Source organism: Diadema setosum, chromosome 11 (assembly GCF_964275005.1).
Source record: "Diadema setosum chromosome 11, eeDiaSeto1, whole genome shotgun sequence".
Lineage (NCBI taxonomy): Eukaryota > Metazoa > Echinodermata > Echinoidea > Diadematoida > Diadematidae > Diadema > Diadema setosum.
The window spans coordinates 31,347,755-31,367,705 of NC_092695.1; the positions used below are offsets into that span (position 1 = coordinate 31,347,755).

At 37.3% G+C, this 19,951-nt stretch overlaps 1 protein-coding gene across 1 annotated transcript; it reads left to right on the forward strand.

Annotated features, from left to right (window-relative positions):
- The first annotated feature begins 1,337 nt into the window (after positions 1-1,337).
- LOC140235426 (palmitoyltransferase ZDHHC20-B-like) lies at positions 1,338-19,482 on the forward strand. The gene is made up of 11 exons (XM_072315452.1): positions 1,338-1,451; positions 4,450-4,485; positions 8,204-8,298; positions 10,164-10,290; positions 10,859-10,928; positions 12,125-12,278; positions 14,046-14,178; positions 16,077-16,206; positions 16,961-17,073; positions 18,147-18,251; positions 19,430-19,482. Exons 1-11 carry the CDS (start codon positions 1,343-1,345, stop codon positions 19,480-19,482), a joined length of 1,125 nt encoding a protein of 374 aa, XP_072171553.1. The 5' UTR covers positions 1,338-1,342.
- Positions 19,483-19,951: the final 469 nt, after the last annotated feature.

Sequence of the window (19,951 nt, forward strand, 5' to 3'; positions counted from 1 at the left end):
GTTCATACATTTTTTCCATGCAGAATTGAATCATCGTACACGATTAATGTAAAATTGTGAAGTGATATGACATCATCAGATCACTCTTATTTTGTGCATTCATATAAACTGTTCGAAATTGTTTTGAAGAAATGTCAGCTAAATCTCTAAAGTCTCGTAATTTCATTGTTTTGCTAATCCGTAACTGTTTATAACATTTTTGTCATTGTGTGTGATTTGCCTATCCTTTCTTTTAGATCAAGGTTTATCATTACTGTTTCATAATTGTCCTTTGAATTATTCATACCACTCTCTATCCAAAACGTCCATAAGTATAAAGAATAGGTCTATGATATTTTGATTTTTATCTGATTTCCACTATTGTTTACTTTGGTTGTAAAAAGTACGCAACGAAGAGGTCGATATATTACAGCGGCACTGTATTAAAAAGGAATGTTTATATCCCTAATTCATATTATCTGCCTTCACTTGTAGGTATTCCAATTTCAATTCAAGCATTGGACATTGTGAGTACGCGTTACCAAGTTCAAAATCTCTTCTCATTTACAGTATTGGATTCAAAGTGATAGAAATAGAATATATAGTATATACATAATGCTCTATATTATGATATGATAGGCCTATGGTAAATTGCTCGTCGGGAGATGCTTTCTGCGTGGTTAAGGCAGACTCCGAAGGGAATAGCACTATAATTTAGAGGCACGGAATCCTACAGTTTTAATCAAAAATTAGAAATTCGCAATGGCAGGGCCTATGTTTGCTTTATCCAAATTTTTAATAGCATGCAAGGACTCCTTTCAGAGTACATCATTGAGTGTCAAACATGCCAACCATACTATCTTTCAACCAATCACTAAGGAAACTTATTCTTTATAAAGATGTGTACTCATGTTTTACAACACTTCTGCCCTCTTATCAAGGGGTAACGATCGGTGATTAGTTAAACGTTTACTAGTAATTAACAGCACAAACTATATTATTGTGTAACAACTTTTTTTTATTGTTGTAGTTGTTTTGGTTTTAATGGCGTGTATCACTCAAGATTGAGTATTTGCGCCAAGTATTTACTATAAATAGTACAGATCCATATCTCTCATGAATACGCTTGTATGGACCGACACCAGTCCATGAACTTTATGGTGGCACAGGCTTCATACTGCTTCGTACGTACGCGCATTTGCGTTTGGCCCGTACGAAATGATATAAATACTAGTACGCATTGGCGGACGCCGCGGACGCACGTACGAAGTATAGAACTTATATGTGCATTTTTGTGGCTGCCGTATGTACATTGTATGTGACATGTATTAAATGCATTATACGCAGTAATCATCAAAACAAGATGGGTGTTCTGCTAACCTGCATGAAAATTGTCGGGTGGATTCCCGTAGTTTTCATTGCTGCAGTGATTGCTTGGTCGTATTATGCTTATGTTGTGGAGCTCTGTATACGTAAGTTGGCAATCGTACTAATACCTATCAAAATACAAAGCAACGATACAAAATATGGTGTGGATATTTGCCTGTGTTGTACGTATTATCCCATTCACATGATACAGGATCTGCAGCAGTGAGTCCGTGAGTCAACTTCAGTGAATGGTTTCTGCAGTCAATGTATGGATGCGAACAGCACCCAAGCAGATACGCTGTGAATGCTGTGTGTGTGGATTCCGTGTCAATTGTCTATACCCGTACTGCACATTGTCCTTGAGTTTGTCCGTCTGTTATGTAGATTCTGGCATGATTATGAATGACCGTGATTCATGGCAGACCTGTGCTGTGGAATGGCATATAGAGGTCTAATTACTAAATGATTAAAAGAAGACTGAAGCAATACTTTCAATTTATGGCAGGCAGGGCAGAGTAGCATAGCCCTACCACCTACTGTACCCCTAACGTTAGACCCTACTAGTTCTATGTCCCTAGTCTAGTCTAGAGATCAAAGACTAATAATTACAATATTAATAAGACAGGAAAGTGCGCGCTAATCCTATACAAAACAAATGGACAGCGCACGGTCCTCAAGCGTATTAAATGCACGTCACCTGAGACATGCTGTCTTTGAAGTTAATGGACAGCGCGCGGCCCTCAAACGTATTACGCACATCACCTGAGACGCGCTGTCTTTGAAGTTGTTGCTGTTATCAAGTGTTGTTGATTGTTTTTAGATCATGTTGTTGCCAAATTTTTACCTCCATAAAATAATCCTTATTACTTTAAAATCTTGTTCTTCAAAATAATCCCTTAATCGAAAAAAAAAAAGCCATGACTGTAATTTTTAAATCTTTTAAAGATAATAAAAATACCACTACCTTTGGAAATGAATGATGTTCCTAGGTGTACTGAGTTTGTACTTAGCTCTCTTTTGTATCGTCATGTAGTGAGACATCTGTACATACACAGAATGACACCCCCTCGCTCATGACAGTTCGAGTTCATCCCAGTATAGCTTCATGTACAAGCTGCTTCAAGGGACATCAAGGTACAGTATTCATCGCATAATCGGGACAGGTTGGGAGTAGCAAACACGGCCCCTTTAAGCGGGGTGCCCGATTTCGCGATAAGCACTCACCATACACTAACGGCATACGACATGTACATGTAGTGCACACACACACACACACACACACACACACACACATGCATACTGACGTACTGTACATGTACATGAATACACAACCACGCTACCCCTCGGCGCGACCCTCTAGCTCTCCCTCCATTCTCGCAATGATGTAGAGTAATCGCAACCGGGTTCTTCTTCTGTCACCTCTCTTCGAACACAAAATATGTGGATTAAAAGCTAGCACTTTCTTAAACATTCATAGAATTCTTGGACACGTAGGGCGTTCTGTATAAATACATATCCACAACCATGGGAAATGATTACCCAGAACTGATGTGGGAACGTCAATGAAAAGTCCTTCAATCATTCAATCATCACGGCTTGATTGTTTACTTGCCGTGATCACTGCACTGTACATGTGTTGTAGCAATCTAGCTCGCCATATATACACGTCATGTACAGAAAAGCGAAGGCGGGCAGCGAGCTGAAATGTACGTGTACTGGATGGACGGAGGTCAAAACACACCAGTCCGAAGCTTGCTTTGTAAGTTTGATGTAAACGGCAACTGATAGGGAATCTTTGAAATATTGTTGTGGTATTTTGGTAGATTTTTTGTGTAAAATATCAACAAAATCAAAGATCGCTTGAAGAAAAATTGTCCCGTTTATCAGAGGTCCCCGCCCGATTATCCAGTGAAAATAACGTGCATTGGAAATGTTTCTGGGAAGCGTATGTCATTTAAGCGAGGTTCCCGATTATCAGATGCCCAATTATGCGATGAATACTGTATCAAGGTATCAAGGGTAGCCATTTGTGTCCATCTTTATCGCGCGCCTTCGTATCTTATTATCTCTACTATCTTTGCTAGAGATCAAATCCAACAAAGGCCCAAAAGGGTAAATAGAGTCCAGAAGTCACTGCTGTGAATTGTGTTGTTAGGATCAAATGTTATAAAAACTTACCGGTATATTGTTTGTTAGGCCTAGCTAGGAGAACGTAAACATAAAATCTGTCTGTAGTGTCATAAGTTTTATAACATAACTTTTTTTCCCCCTTTTTACTGTAACAGTACTCCTCCCTCCAGAGGGGGTTCCGTGATGTAGCCATGAGCTCTGTGGAACATATCATCGCACTGACAATCTTTCGATCAAAGTAAAACGTGGAAGTCTAGAATAATCTGACTAAAGTTGAAGATCTAGTTCTACTACATACTGTACTTTCAACTGGCTTTTTATGCATGAAATTGGTCAAGATGGTTACATTATACACGTTGAAGTTCATAATACATTTGATACATGACGTACATTGTAGTCTACCACCCCTGATGATATGAGTAAAGAGTTAATATTCAAGAACTACCATGCGTACAATCTAATTTTTTTTTTTTTTTTTTTACTATAGGTCTAGGTAGAACTATTAATGAGACAATTCAATTCACCTATATGGACATTAATTTTGCCAATGGGAAGTCAGTATATAACATTCAAGTAAATCAAACTGGACATCTACAGTACAATGTATGTTCTCCTGAAAGTCATCATGTGTTTTGCATGCATGATTCCCATTGCCACCTTGCCCTCGGCCATTTGGAATGTTTTTGAGAGAGATTTGCAAACAACTTTCATCATCAGAACTGTGTTTCCTATAGCCACACTACAAGCTTTCACTATTATGTTCCATTGAGTATGGCAGTGATCTACCTTTGTACTGTAAAATATGTCTTCCTTTTTACTTGAGACTGAATAATTGCTTAGGTACAGTAGTTTTGTATAGCAAAAGAGTTAACTTATTCCCTAGGCATTATGTATATTTTTCTTTGCATGAATATTAATTTGTATTCATATCGTTTAATAACTCTGTACTTGTGTTGTTTTTTTTTCTTCCAGTTACCCTTGCCCATGATGACAAGTTTGCGCAGATGGGTAAGTATTTGAGATATCAATAGTTATCAATATGCCTAGATTCATCTATTAGTTTCATGTAAATTCAAAGTTCTTGTAATATGTGTATAGCTGCGTGGGAATCATGATGAGTCCATTCAAAAATATGTACCAGGTGGTAATATGTACAGGGCTCAACATTAGTGGTCAACAGGTGGCTTGGTGGCCGGATGGCCAAGTGCCACTAAAAAATTATGTCGGGTGACCAAACTTTGTCTTTTGGTGGCCAGATCAGGCAGCTAAAGGTCAAAATGATTTTTTTTTTTTTTTCATTTCCTTTTTCGGGCCTCCAAAATTCCAAAGTCAAAGATTTTACTTGTGGCCCAAATGGGACACCATAGAAAAAAAGTTAGTATCGAGCCCTGGTGTATATACAACTTGTAAACGGCACATTGGTAACCATGGCAAAGTTAAGGAGTCTAATCTCTGTCATAGCGGGTTGAGAAAATCAAAAGTGACTTTTGAGTATGGCTTATCCAACCACCAATCAGTGACCATCTTTTTTTTTTCCCTTTTGCAGCTTGTCACTCAGTTTCTCAAAATTTGTCCCTAGTAATTGTGATTTCAAGAAGCAGGCACAGTTTATTTTTGACAGGGTCATATACAATGTTAATTCCTCTGTATTCGTATTGTGTAATCTCCTTTATACAGAGCTAGTATTGCACATGGTATAAATCTGTGTGTAGCATGTTGAACAATAATGCAATCAAATGAAAATTCTTGATCCCGTAATCACATAATATGCTGATTTGTCCATTAGATTTGATTTCTTGTAGAAGTCATGCAGAATGACATTCATATACATCCAGACATAGTTGAATAGAAGTACCACACAGTTTGAGTGTGTAAACTTGAGTGTATTTAGCTTACCAGTAATATATTTGGGTGAATTGTACTGTAATATACTGAAATCTTCTGCTAAGATGTTATCAACAAGATTGTATTGTGCAAGGGGCACCTCCAATCCATGTTTTAAACTGCCTCAAAGATCTTTTGAAAATTGTCATTCTCATTTGAATTGTTGCAAAAATAGTATCACCAAAGATTGTTTTGCTTTTTTTTTTAATACTGATTTTGTACAAAGCAAAGATCACTGAAATTGGCCTAGTTCAAAAAATAATAACTTAGCAAAAGTTTCCACTGAATTTACCAGAATCAATTTCTGAATTACTTTGTACTTTCTAATGACATTTAGCTTACAATACCAGATGCACACACATACTCACACACAAGCATACACACATATTATCTTCTTTCTCTCTCTCTCTCTCTCACACACACACACACACACATGCGCGCGCACACACACAAACACAACCAACACATCCAACTTGACCCTGTATAAGACCAGCCATTGCAGCTGAATATGGGCTATCCAGCCATCTTAGATGGAAAATAACATAAACAAGCAACACACACACACACAAACACATATGCACAAACAATATGACATGTACACAGATCATACATTTGAATTGTTATAGCCTAGTATGAGATTCATTTTTCTGTAATCAGTATCTCCTTCATAACATTTATGTATATGATGATGTCGATCTGCAAGATTTATGACTACAATACCTTTGTTCACCTGGAATGGCGAGTCATCTATTAGCTCATCTGCTATGGAGTACAGATTGTGTGAAATTTCATGCAACAAAGGTCAACATTATGTAAATACAGGATGCATGTCAGTTGGTTGAATAGAGAACTATGGCTGGTGTACTGTAGGATGACTTCAGATGGAAAACTGCCATTTTAGATCATGTGGATAAATTCCCCTTTGTCATTTGGCTTCTTGCCAATGAACAGTTTCACCAAACATTGTGCACTTTGTCTTCTGTATAGTTTTATGGCACACCATTGTACATGTAGGTTGTTGCAGAATTGGCCTGTAATGTTAAACATGCAGCGATTTGAGTTAATGTCCGTCTTTACCCCAGAAAATGCAAATGAAATCTTCTTTCATACAGCACTTCATACTTTTCACAATCTAAAAGACATGATGAAAATGATGATTTCTGTCTTCATCCATTGTTCTAGACATGTGATTTAATTTATTGCATGTCTTGATTATTTTAGACTGTAGTTTCAGTCAAATGACAACTTTCAAAACCTGATCGTTGATCAACTACTTTCTGGTCAAGATTCTCAAAAGATATATGAACCGTTGGCTAAATCTGTAGGTTGTGAGTTTTCTTATTCCATTTGTTTTGTTTACTTTGAGTTGACAGTGAGGTATTGGAAGTGAAACTGATTTGCATACGATGTAAGAAAATGGCACATTGTCCCCCCCCCCCCTTTCACATTTCATCATAGAGACCACTTTTGTAAGATCTATACTGAAGATAAATACTCAATGTTATTACATTGCACATACACGTACCTATCATCTCCTACACTTACAGTAGTCAGTTTTAGGTTCTGAGGTCATCTGTTTATAATACCACCAGTCCACTTTAGACCAATGAAATATAGACCACATGAAAGAAATCCAAGGGATTTCCACAAAAATTCATTTTTCATGAAAATTACACATTCCATCAACTGGATACTGACATATGTTAAGGGTAGCAATTATTCCCCCTACTTTCTGAAAGCGGTTAGTCAAGTGCTCTTTCATTATGCTACAAAAGTGAATTTTTGTGAAATTTTTGTTATATTTTCTTTATATTGTTGTCCACGCATACATCATAACCTCTAGTAGTCTCCTCATATAGCGGTTCCAACACCAAAACTTTTAAAAATTGATAACTTTTGCAACAATTGTCCAGTTTTCCTCAAACTTTCACTGATGTGTTCTACTAATGTTGCTGCTTTCATTCAATCCACATTTTTTGGTTTGGTTTTCCTTTAATTGGCGATGAATAGAGATTACCTAGAAATTGTCACCTTAGCCTCCCTATTGGACTGAGGCAAATAGCCACACCTGAATGGGCTCGCTGACTTTACAGCTAGGTTAAGTTTTGATAGATGAATTTATGCTGATGAGAAAGCTTCTGGGCACATGACTATGTGTCACACAGTCCCGGAGTATGGACTTGGGACGACAGACCAAGAAATGCTTTCAATTTCACTTCCTGGTTAACTGGAGGGAGGACTTTACACCCAAACTGGATTGACTCTGTGTTCTGTTAGTTAATACATATGACCAGACAGCATGTTATTGTATGGAAGTCAAAGATGGTATTTTCAGATGAAAAAAAAGCCACATACAATTATTTTGCTACATTGGTAGCAAAATTTGGTATTTGTTTAATAGACAGTTTTATAAATTTATGATAACTACTTCCTGTGTGAGTGTCAGAGCCTGAAGATGACAACAGTGTTTACCTTGTAGTTCTCATGAACATGTTACAACATTTGGTGCTTTGTTATGCTTTTCAAAATCCCCCTCATGCTTTATGTCATCTAAACCTCAAAACTTCAAAAACAATTTTCTGAACACTATCTGTCTTGTTGCTGGCTTCCCTATCACATCAGTCTGTGGTAGGATTTGTGAAATTCAGTGGGATAAGTAATGTATCATTTGGAAGCAATAGAGTCTGAAGAATAGAAAATACTAATTATACCTAGAGTGTTACAGATTTAAACATTTGGTGATTTTGTCTTGCTTTTGTGGTAAATGGTCACATTGAAATGTTTAAAAATGTTTCATACTGACATAAAGAATTAATTGTTTGTATTTTCTTTTTTTTCACAGTATTTTACCTCCTGTTCTACCACATGTTCCTGGTAATGTTTGCTTGGTCATACTGGCAAACCATCTTTGCTCCTGTTGGAACCATTCCTGAAAGAGTAAGACAATTTTCATTGTTCATTTTTACTATTGATGTATGGCTAGCCATCTATTGCTAAGTGCGTGAATGCTTGCTAATTGCGCAAATGCTTGTGAAGCATGCAAACTCTGTGCAACAAGTATGTGCAATAACAATAAATCACCAGGGAAGAAGCAATTTGGGGCCAGTAAAAATCAACACACAGCTCTCAACCAATGAAATTGAAGGATTTTCACTATCCATTCTATATACATGTATGTGCATTGCATTTATAAATTTGATGACCAACTGTCTGAAAACACAGTTTCGTATATTATTTGAACAACAACAATTATGAATCCACCAAAGCCGTCGATTTCCCAGTGTTTGGTCACTAGTATGATTTATATGTGTTCATGTGAGCTACACCATAACTATCAAATGTTTGATTTTAATTTTTTGTCTTATATCCTAGTTACAGAGGGCATGACATCATATTTTGGGGGTATTTGCCATGACTCATGTCCTGCAAAAAAAGGGTTTAAAAAAAAATGAAACAGAACAGGAACTGATGTAACCATTTTCATAGCAAAGCACAGTGCTTGTTATTATTGCAGATCCAATGATCAAATTTAGTAAAGACCCATGTTATGTTTGGGTGCTGCTGCACGGAAGGTTTTCATCAGGAAAAATTCAATGTGACATCCTCAGTTGTGAAGTGTCTTCTTAGTTTAAATATTTGCAGCCCAACACGATCAAATGTTGTTATTTTAACCTTGATGATATTCTCTATACTATTTTGTATTAGATATTTGACAACTACGGGGTGAAAGTTCAAGCTGCTATGCAAAAACATATTACCATGTCTTTTGTTCATACAACTGTTTTTACAGGCGTTATCCTAATATGAAAGTTCTTGCTGCAGTTTAACCCATTGAGGACAAGTTCTGAGTGTGCTCGGGCAGGTGTCTATGGGAAATGCATTTTGTAGCAAAATCAGCCCGTCCTCAACGGATTAAAAGACATGCTTTTAATGACAGACATGTTTTTGACCTGTACTGCCAGCATATTTTGAAAAATCAGTTATGAAAGAAAGTTTGAGAATATAGTTTACCATATGTGTACCAGCAGCATGATGAGCCCATAGTAGGAAGTTACATGTAAATTCCTGATCCAGAAATGTATAATTGCATCACATCTACTGTATCTTCTGCAATTACTGTGCTTGTAGAGTGTGTATGGAGGCTCATTTAACTGGACATGTTTACAAAAATATTCTTGTTGGAGATTCAATCTTAACCATGTATGTGCCACTCAGTTTTGACTCTGTCTTTTCTTCTTGCCATTTGGACATTTCTACATTGCTGTTTGCATTATTTCAACCTCTTTCCATTGTACCCCAGTTTGTTAGGTTCCTATTACAGCTTGCTGGTATATTGAATCTGCACAACTGCATTTCTATTTTTAGAGTACATGTACCATTATCAATCAAATCATATGTTCATATGTCACAAATTTTTAAAGTGAGATATCACTATTGATATCTGGAGTTGACCCTGATGGAATTAAATAAACTAAAATGAATAGAACAATGAAAATTAGAAGACAGATGTGAGAAAAAGGGATGAGATTTCAAGATCTCACATATTTTCCTCAACCAAGTATGCAAAGAAGATGAAGTAGTGGTGTCATCACTTCATAATTCTTTGATTAGTCTGTACAAGAAACTATTAAGAATATCATGGTTTTGTTCAGTGATATAAAAACTGCTACTCCCTTTCCTGTAAAAATAATTTGGCAGTGAAAGTTTGTCAGTCTACCTGTCCCTCTCCCTCACTGTCATATTGTATCTGACTCTCTCTCCCTCTATCTCTCTCTCTCTCTGTATGCGTGTATGTATTCTAGTTTTTCCTCAGTAGCGCAGAGCTGCAGCGCTTTGAGAGTGAAGACCGCACAGAGCACCAAGTAGAAGTCCTGCGCCACATATGTCGGGAGAAGAGGTTACCTGTTCACACAAGGACGTATGGTGGAGGTCAGGGTGAAATGATTTCATGGCTGCAGGCAGTCATATTGTTTTATGCGTTTTCATTTTTATTTTTATTTTTTTTTTTATGAAGATTTCGTTATGACTAATGTCAATGGCACTTTTTCTTTGTAATTATATGGAAAGAAACCCTGTGTAATGGCTTGGGGATGTAGCTATTGTTTTTGTAACAAATGTCTATTTCACCGCATAGTCCCAGAGCTATGATTATTGGAAATGATGAGTGTGGTGACTACGATACAATTTGACTGATAATATTAGAGACGACAGTAGATGATTATAATGGCAGCTACGAATATGAGAACATGCCATTGTGTGTGACAATGTAAATTTAGTATTTTGGATGCATATGAATATTTAATTGTTGTTCCTACAACGTAGCATCAAGTATCTGTACTTTTTATTATGATATGACCACTACACAGACTTACACTACGTATAACAGCTATGAGTGGTTGTTTGGGCAAATATGAAGGTCAATGTATGATTCTCTGTAAGGGTATTAATGATATTACCTTGTACTGAGTGAATATCAGTTATTTTTGTTGCTTTGCAGGTATACGGTTTTGCAATGTGTGCAAAGCAATCAAACCCGACCGATGCCACCATTGCTCCGTTTGTAACAAGTAAGATAGTTCCAGAATACAGTTTGCTTATTTTGTCTTTCTTTAGTAAAATGATGCTTCTGTAGTAAAGTCAACCTTGCTTATGTCGACCTCGCCTAAGTTGAATATTCGCCTAAGTCGAAGGTGTTTTCAAGTCCCCTTCTCTTTATATTCTCTTGATTTTAATCTCTCATAAGTCAAATTTTCTCTAAGTAAAAGCTATTCTTCAGTCAAAATAGATTCAACTGAGGCAAGGTTGACTGTACCTGCGTTTCACCATACAATTAGATTGAGATTACTTTTGTAATACAGTTACACCTTACCAGTATCACAATGCTTCCTATGATGATGCAGGATTCTAGGTAAAGCAAGTGGATAAACATGGCAAAAAAGCAAAACAAAATAGCAACAAAATCATTTGTGTGCTGTTGGAACTGCAAATATCTTTGTGGGCACACAATGAATGGTTTATGAATTCAGTGATACTAAACTGAGTGATATGGAATAAAGTGTTGCATACTGAAGGCAAATTTGGCATTTTCAAAGGAAAAAGAAAATATCTTCACATCAAGCTTGGAATAAGGATTAACACCATGCCTATGTCACAATTTTAAAATGGCTTTCCTTTTAAATATAATACCATGTTATATCATTGCACCTCTATAGGTACACTACGAGTTGATTTTTTAAGCAGACTCAGAGGTGTTATGCAAAATGTTTAACCGTCATTATATCAATGGCTTTCCTCATATGATTTTACGTGGGAGCTTTAAATTGGCTGATGTCATCATCATGACTATGTCATATGGGAATCCCTCCACTGCACCTTCACCCAGTAGGAAATTGTAATAAAATCTATTTCCCCTATTAAAAGAAATGTGTAAGTGACTTTCCTCATCAGGTATGACATATTGCGTGTTAATGAACCTCCGCCATGAGACATTACAGTGCAACTGTATGCTTTTCTCTTTATTTAATTCTGTACCTTAATACTGATAAATGGTAGTTCATACAGCACTGATGTAATGACACCACCAAACTGGCCACCTTTTAGTTCTCATCAGACCCAGGATTAATTCAAGTGAACATAATCATGACTTTCTTAAGCTTTTAATTTTTCTATTGAGTTTAATTTGATATGATTTGATTTTTACATGTCATGCAAAAATAAATATTGTAGTCCTCACTGTTTACTGTCTTTTGAATCCTCTCTGCAGATGCATTCTGAAGATGGACCATCACTGTCCATGGGTCAACAATTGTGTCGGCTACTCCAACTACAAATTCTTTGTTCTCTTCCTACTCTATTCAGTCCTCTATTGTACCTATGTTGCCCTAACTGTTCTACCATATTTCATCCAGTTTTGGTCGGTAAGTAGCCTGACTTTTCTGAATGTATATGAGTAAAGCATATTGATGTTGTTACTTGTGGAGAAACAAGGACACTCCAAGAATTTTGTAGATCATGAGAGATTAAGATTTGAACAAGCTTTGATGAGTGCTCCTGTGAAATACCTTCATGAATTCTTTGTTTGAATAAAAGATGAAAAGAATGCCAAACCCTGGCATTTAAGAGTAGACTTCGGTGGAGAGGTTAGAGCAAGAGCTGTTTTGATGTTTCTTTGGTCCGTAATTCATTACAAATCTTTTCATATGAGAGCACTGAAGATTGATGGATTAACAAATGCAGTGATCTGCATTGAAATCCATGTTACTGTTTTGTCATTGAGTCTACATCTTGCAAAATTTAATGAAACTCTGTGAGGAATTGTGTGATGCCAGACATGAAATGATTTTTATTTTTTGTATTTATTTTATTTTTTTTTTTTAGTGAGAATTTATAATTAGATATACAGTGAAGCAGATGGTGAACATACGTATTTTGAAATTGAAGAGGGTGATGAAGGATGCATTGTCAAGAATATTTTGACCCGAATCATCAAGGATGCTTCCATAGTAGGTCAAACAGACTGGAAAGTTAGGTGATGGAAAGTCAGAAGACCACCCTGCAATATGAATGTATGTAGGATGCTGTGGTCTTAAAAAAATATAATTCTGGGCATTGCCGTATTTTGAATTGACAGGACATAACTGGGCAGGGTGCGTCCGGATTCCAAATCATGTTTCTCTTTCTGTTGTCGGCCGTGTTTGCGCTCAGTGTTCTGGCGCTGTTCTGCGTGCACAGCCGCCTCGTCTCCCAAAATCAGTCAACACTAGGTATGGTGACTCTTGAGGTGTCAGTCTTAGGGTACAAACGTTGAGATAAGTCTTCATCTGGGTGAGATTCTTCCTGGTTCCCCCCTTCCTGCCAGGCTCGAACGGGCAAGAACATGAAGCATTGTAGCATGACCATGTCTGAATTAGTGCCAACAATGATATTCCCTTGAGAAGAAATGACACAAACTCTAGTGTGTGACTATCTTTTTAGACTTTGAACCAGATTTTTGGTGGTCAAACAATTTTGTGGAATGTAAAATTGGGCTTCGTGTCGGCAAGGGAAGGAGCCAAGATGGATGCCACTCAATTATCCAACAAGGGTGTTGGTTCTTTGCACTAATCATTATGTATTTCCCTTTATTTTTGTTTTCCCCCCTCTCTCTGCCCCCTGAACATGCTCTTATTGGGTGCCTTGCTGTCCATGAATAAACCAAAATGCCCTGCACGTGGCTTTAAAAATCCCATACACTTCTACCTCTCTCCAAGCTTTGTTTCATCCATCCATCATCTGCCCTGCCATCCTTCAAATTCCTCCTCATATTTCTTCGTCTTGAACATCATCTTGTCTAAAATCTGTCATTAATTTGTCTGATTTCCGTTGCTCATCCCTGCTCTTATTCTATTATTTTCTTGAGGTCCTCACTCAATGCCACATCTTGTTTTACTTCTTTATCTGATTCTTATAAATCTTCTTTTTTTTTTTTTTTAATCTTCATGATAATGATTACCACACCCATTGTTTTACACACTAATAAATTAAACATTGCCATGCCATCTAACCTGAATCTCTAAAACAACAACAACAACAACAACAAAAAACCCCTCCCTCGTAAATGAGTACACCCCTTCTCCTGCCCGGCCCCGCCCACACTGCTCGTTGTGCATCAACTGCCCATGTTCCGCTCCGGTCAACCCACCCAGGGCGGCTTGCAAAACAAGAGTGGGCGATTCCACATCCTCTTCCTGTTCTTTGCAGCGGTCATGTTTGGTATTAGCACCTCTATTCTCTGCTGTATGCACACCCATCTCAGTCTCGTCAACCGCAGCACCCTGGGTAAGCTTCAGTGGTGGGTGGGGCCTTGGGGTGGGGCCTTGGGGTGGGACTTGTTTGAGTGGATGGAGAGCCCAGAGTCATTACATAAAGTAATAGATAAGAACATTTTTACTCTGATAATGAGCATTAAGTACAAGTTAAATCTCCTGAACATGAAAAGAAGAAAGGAAATTTTACCTGACTTAGATTATATACTTGATATTTTTTGAAGAGTTGTTGCCAAAGTCACTATGGTGTGTTTCCTTTAAAACTTATACAAGATAGATGTATTACTTGCAGGGACATCACACGTGATGAACTCCAGTTTAATTTGTTGTATTGATTGCATTATGAAGCCAGGAACAGAACAGAATATGACCCCTGTCCAGATATTGCAAGAATAGGAAAAGGAATCATTATTGATATGTAGGTACTTTAGAGAAAAAGCTGAGATCTTATCAGCTCGAGCTGTGACTTGCAACACTTAGACAATTTTCACCATCCATCATTTACAAGGAAACTTAATTCACTTCTCTGAATATGATTTGCTGTTTCATAACCATGCACTTAGACACAGAATATTAGTTTATAGCTCTTAATTCTTATTAGTAGAATTAGAAACTTTTCCAATAACACAGCGTTTGATAGCACTCACATGATCATTTTTTTTTTATTTCAGCATCTGTTGACAAACAGATAAAATATGTATATATTTTTTTTGTGTTTACTGATGCTTGATATTATCCAACAATTTCACCATTGTCTTCTCTCTCAATTTCAGTGCATAAACCCCTAAGTCTAAGTATCATATGAGAAGGAGAGCTATGTTGTTTTATGGCAGATATTGAAAGAGATCAATATGTAGTTTACATCAATCCTTAATGTAAAAGAAAAACTTGTTTATATCGCAAGAATAAATGAATCAGTAAATAAAATAATTATAAGCATTAGTAATTAAATAATCAAGCACATGCTCTGTTTTCAGAGAAATTTAACAGTATACACATACCCTGAAAAAAAAAACCAGTGAACAGCAATAACAAAACAATAACAGCAGCAACAACAACAACGACAAAGATATGAAACTCATATGCATACGGAATACTTTGGGTACATGTGCCTCTGGTGCAGAGAGCCAACCAAAAAATATTTTTACCATGGAGAGAAACAAGGATAAGTGGTAACTTTGCTTTTCTGTAAATGTTATGTTGCATCATCATGGAGCATTATTGTTCATATGCTGTCCTGTGCCCCGTGAAATGATTTTATGAGCCTTTGTTCGTCGTTCATTTTGAATCCATGTGTCCCAAAGAAAATGTGCATGGCAGAGTGTAGTACGAAGTGTGTTTTTTTAGACTAGTATAAGTTTCATTTGAGATCCTGATTAGTAGAAAACCATAAAATGGAAAGTTCATTCCCCTGGCATGAGTAAAAACATCTTTTTCTCCTTTCCCATTAAAGTGTGATATGAAATATGAACAGAGATTTGCTGAAAGTGTGATTTCTGCGGTTTGACTACTGTTAACTAAAATTATCAGGAATTGATTCAAATTGGTTCTTTCTTTTTTAAGTTAGTGCTGTATAGATTATAGATGATGATCATTTTTCTTTGAATATTTTTCATTTAACACCGGTTTAGGAATATTGTGCTCCTTGATGTACATATATGCATTCTTTAACAAGTTAGCTGACAAGTTATTTTAACGGTGTGGATGGGAATCTTGGCGAATGATATATTTTTTGGCATGGTGCATGTTTACTGACTGATAACCAGCAATGGCAAATTTTATGGGGCTGAATGGAATGTGCAGGTGATGTTGACAATATAAGCATGTCATTCGCATCATAAGAGTGGAAGCAAAGTTAGGAGGATTGGTAGTCATTACTCCTGACACCAAACTGTTTGTTCTCATTTGAAGAATCTTTCCGGGCACCAATATTCCGCCATGGACCAGACAAAGAGGGATTTAGTCATGGCAGTTTCAGCGAAAACTTCAAAGATATCTTTGGGAACAGGAAGAGGTACTGGCTCTTGCCAATCTTCACAAGGTGAGACATGATGAAGTTCTTTTCAATTAGCATCAAATTGAACCAGGAAAATATGCAGGTATTCTATTAATCCTCATCCAACTTGCGACAAAAAACAAACAAGCTAAAACAAAAATAAAAAACAAAAAAAAATGTATATTCATGAAAAATAGACATGTAAAAAAAAATGTGTTGCTGTGCTGAGGAGAAAAATTTGCAGTTTTCTATGTACATTTATTTATAGATGTAAAGTTCACAAGTTTGGATGGAACATACTGAACAGCATAGCTGGTGTAAACAGGGATTTGCATAGATGAATGACAGTGAAAAGTTTCATGTTAGCATGCGAGTGTGAGGTAACACACATTTTCAACACATTCAAGGCAAGGTATTCAGATGTGTTGTGCAAAAAGAATTTCAGTTATTTTTCCCTTTTTTTTTTTATAGTAAGCGGATATCATCTTCTCTGTTAGCCTGCTCAAGACCAGCGTAAGGTTCTCACTATTAAGTGTGTTTTGTTTTGTGTTTTTCTAACATTTGCAAGATCTTTGGAAAAGCAAAAATTGCATGTAGTGATGTATAACTGGGCTGTCATTTGCCAGGGGGGTAGACTACAAGAAAGTTTTGTGTGTAGATGATCATTATTTTGATATCAGTCTGGTTATAAACATTGACATCGGACCGACTACTCTTTTAGCTAAATATACATTGTGTGAAATACTTCTTGTGCATTTTGTATCCCTGTTCATGCCATCCTCTTCGTGGTGGACCGCAGCAAGGGAGATGGTGTGGTGTACACAGTCCAGTGCAGGGATGATGACTCAGACCGCCTCCTTGATGCCGGTATTGACAGCGATGTGTTGAGTGGGCAGGAAGAGGATGCCAGTGGTGAGTTGACTCTGTCTGTCGTCATGGCAACCAACACCAGAGTCTGGGAGGATGGATTGCTCACTTCTCAAAGTGGCTGTGCTTTGGTTTAATTTGCTTTCTACACACTTGTGACCGTCTGCTTTACATTGTATATGAGACAGCTGGGGAGTTTGTTGAATAAGTAATAATTCGTGTAAACAAAAAACAAACAAACAAACAACAACAACAACAAAACAAAGACAGGAAATTATACAGTAATCTTCATATAAGCAGAGCTTTTATTGCATTGGATTAACAGTTACTTCTGCAGTGGAAATTATGTATCAGATGAAAGCAAGGAGTACCCTGAGGTGGATTTTTTTCGTCGACTAAATGATGTCTGCGTGCATATTCATACAGTATTATCACATGTTGCAAAATGTGGCATGCCCACTCTGGTCACCAAACTGAAAATTATCGATTCATCGTACCATACTTGCCCAAATTGTTGGTATTGTGTCAAAAGAACAGCAAGCAGCTTTATAAATTAGTGAATTCATGAATGCTAATGTACTGGAGGATGCAGATATTACTAACTGCTGAACTATTTGAGGTAAAAATCAAGTGAAAATAATATTCTCCAGTCTCATGTAGTCTTTGTGATCTTTCTATGAGATTTTCTTCTTTCTTGTTTTTTGAGGTGCCACAATGATGCATTGACAAGAAGGTGATGAATTTAGAATGTAAAGGGCTGAAAACACAATGGCTGGTATTAACAAAGAGGTAGTGTAGATTCTATCCATGGTTTGGATATTGGAGTCAGCATGGATTTACATTGTTAAAAAAAAACAACAACAACAGCAACAAAAACACAAACATTATAGGCTTTCCTTGCTCATGCATTTTTCAGCATGCATTCGTTATTTGATGTCTTGGTGGCTTGCCAGTTGTTTCATACACATTTTAACACATTCAAAATTTGCCTTTATGAATTCTGGCCAAAGTAGTTACGATAATAGACCCGGCATTGTCCCGCAGAGTAGTGGCTTTTCAGCGCTGTGCATGACAGAAATTAACAATCTGCGTCTCACTGTTTGGGTTCTGCTGCACAGGAAATGGTGACCTCCATGGCAGCATCCGAACTGGAGCCAACTACCAGTCCATGAGCAGCCAGCAGCAAGTGACCATCCAGATTGACAGAGAGAAGGCCGGCCCAGGTACGTCCTGAGGTGTAGCTAGCTCACAGGGTGAGGACTGTGGGAGATTGATTCTCCCAACATATGGGGCATGGAGAGTCTGTGGATAATGCTTTGATTTGGGCATGCCATGCAATGTTTGATAGAAGGCAGAGACGATCTCTTTCTCTTTTTGCTGATGTTGGTATAGTATTAGAAGCAAGAGGTTATGAAATATTCACATTCCAATGTGATAGCAAGCCTAATTTGAAAGATAAATATTAGAAAGATTTGCAGCCCCGATTAGTGTGGTATCAAGCGTTGAGCCTGGACAGGCTCATGTGAAGAGCAAGAACAAGAGACAATGCTGTCTGTTACTGATGCTCGTTTGTGATGTGTGCATGTGTCTGTGTGTTTGTGTTTCTGTCTGTCCCTCTGTCTGGCTGTCTTTGTCTGCCTGTCTGGTTTGCTGTCTGTCTGTCTGTCTGTAACATCAGTGCAGCTGGGTCTCCCTATCTCTCCACAAATCAAGTGATGTTTGCTGTGATTACATGGCATGTATATCGGTTTTTAATGTTGTATTGACCTGTGATATAATGTAGATTGAATTACATACTCTAAATGAGAACTTGCACAAATTTCATGAGGAGCCAGGCTTCACAAAATTAAAATGTATCCCAAAGTTCTTGTCCACACAATGCATTGAATGCACGTGGTATGTAATTTGTGGAATGTATATCGGTTTTTAATGTTGTATTGACCTGTGATATAATGTAGATTGAATTACATACTGTAAATGAGAACTTGCACAAATTTCATGAGGAGCCAGGCTTCACAAAATTAAAATGTATGCAAAAGTTCTTGTCCACACAATGCATTGAATGCACATGGTAATTTGTGAAAGGTTTCATGCTGCCAAAAAAAAAAAAACGGCTGTCGGCCCCAATTTGCAAAAGTTTCATGCCGCGAATGTTTCTGGCTTTACTGTACTCTACAAAATTGTGCTTCTGGAAATGTGCTGCTTTGCATGTGCATATGTCTATTTCTGTATGTTTTATGTTGCCTGCTGCTTTTCATATGCTGATGGACTAAAGTTTTGTTGGCATTGTTGATGTGTACCTACAATTGTAGTTTAGTTGATGTTGTCACTCAAAGTTGTACTTGAGGTTTGTACCACATTGTCAGCAAATCTTCTTCCCTTACATTTTGACTGTCGACAGGGGGGACAGTAAACCTTGGAGCGGATATTGAGGCAGCCAACGGCCTGAAGTGATCGAGGATTGGATATAGAAGGAAGACGTGTAATGAATAGGGAGAGTAGACTTTTTGTAAGGGAGCGGAAAAGAACAGTGCAATGCAAAGCCATTGGCTACTAATGGTACAAGTGTCTGCAGGACGCCAACTAGCTCCCAGTAATATCTGGCAGTGCAATGAAGGGAAATAGATCTCAATATACGCAGCACAAGACCCATGATTGTTTTGAAATATCTAGATGTTACATTCCTGGATTTGACTCTTCATGTTTCTTCTCATCGCACACACAGTAGAACTGTGTCCCACGTCTTCTATAATCTATGCATATCCTTATTTCTGTATGTTTTTATTTGCACATATCCAAGTACTTTCCCATGCTTCATCACATATTTATAAAGTTAGTGGGACAATTGACTTCAGGCATTGTAGATCTAGTGACATGTCATAAGTGCTTCCCCCAAAGCTGTTCATATCTTAGTGTAAGCACT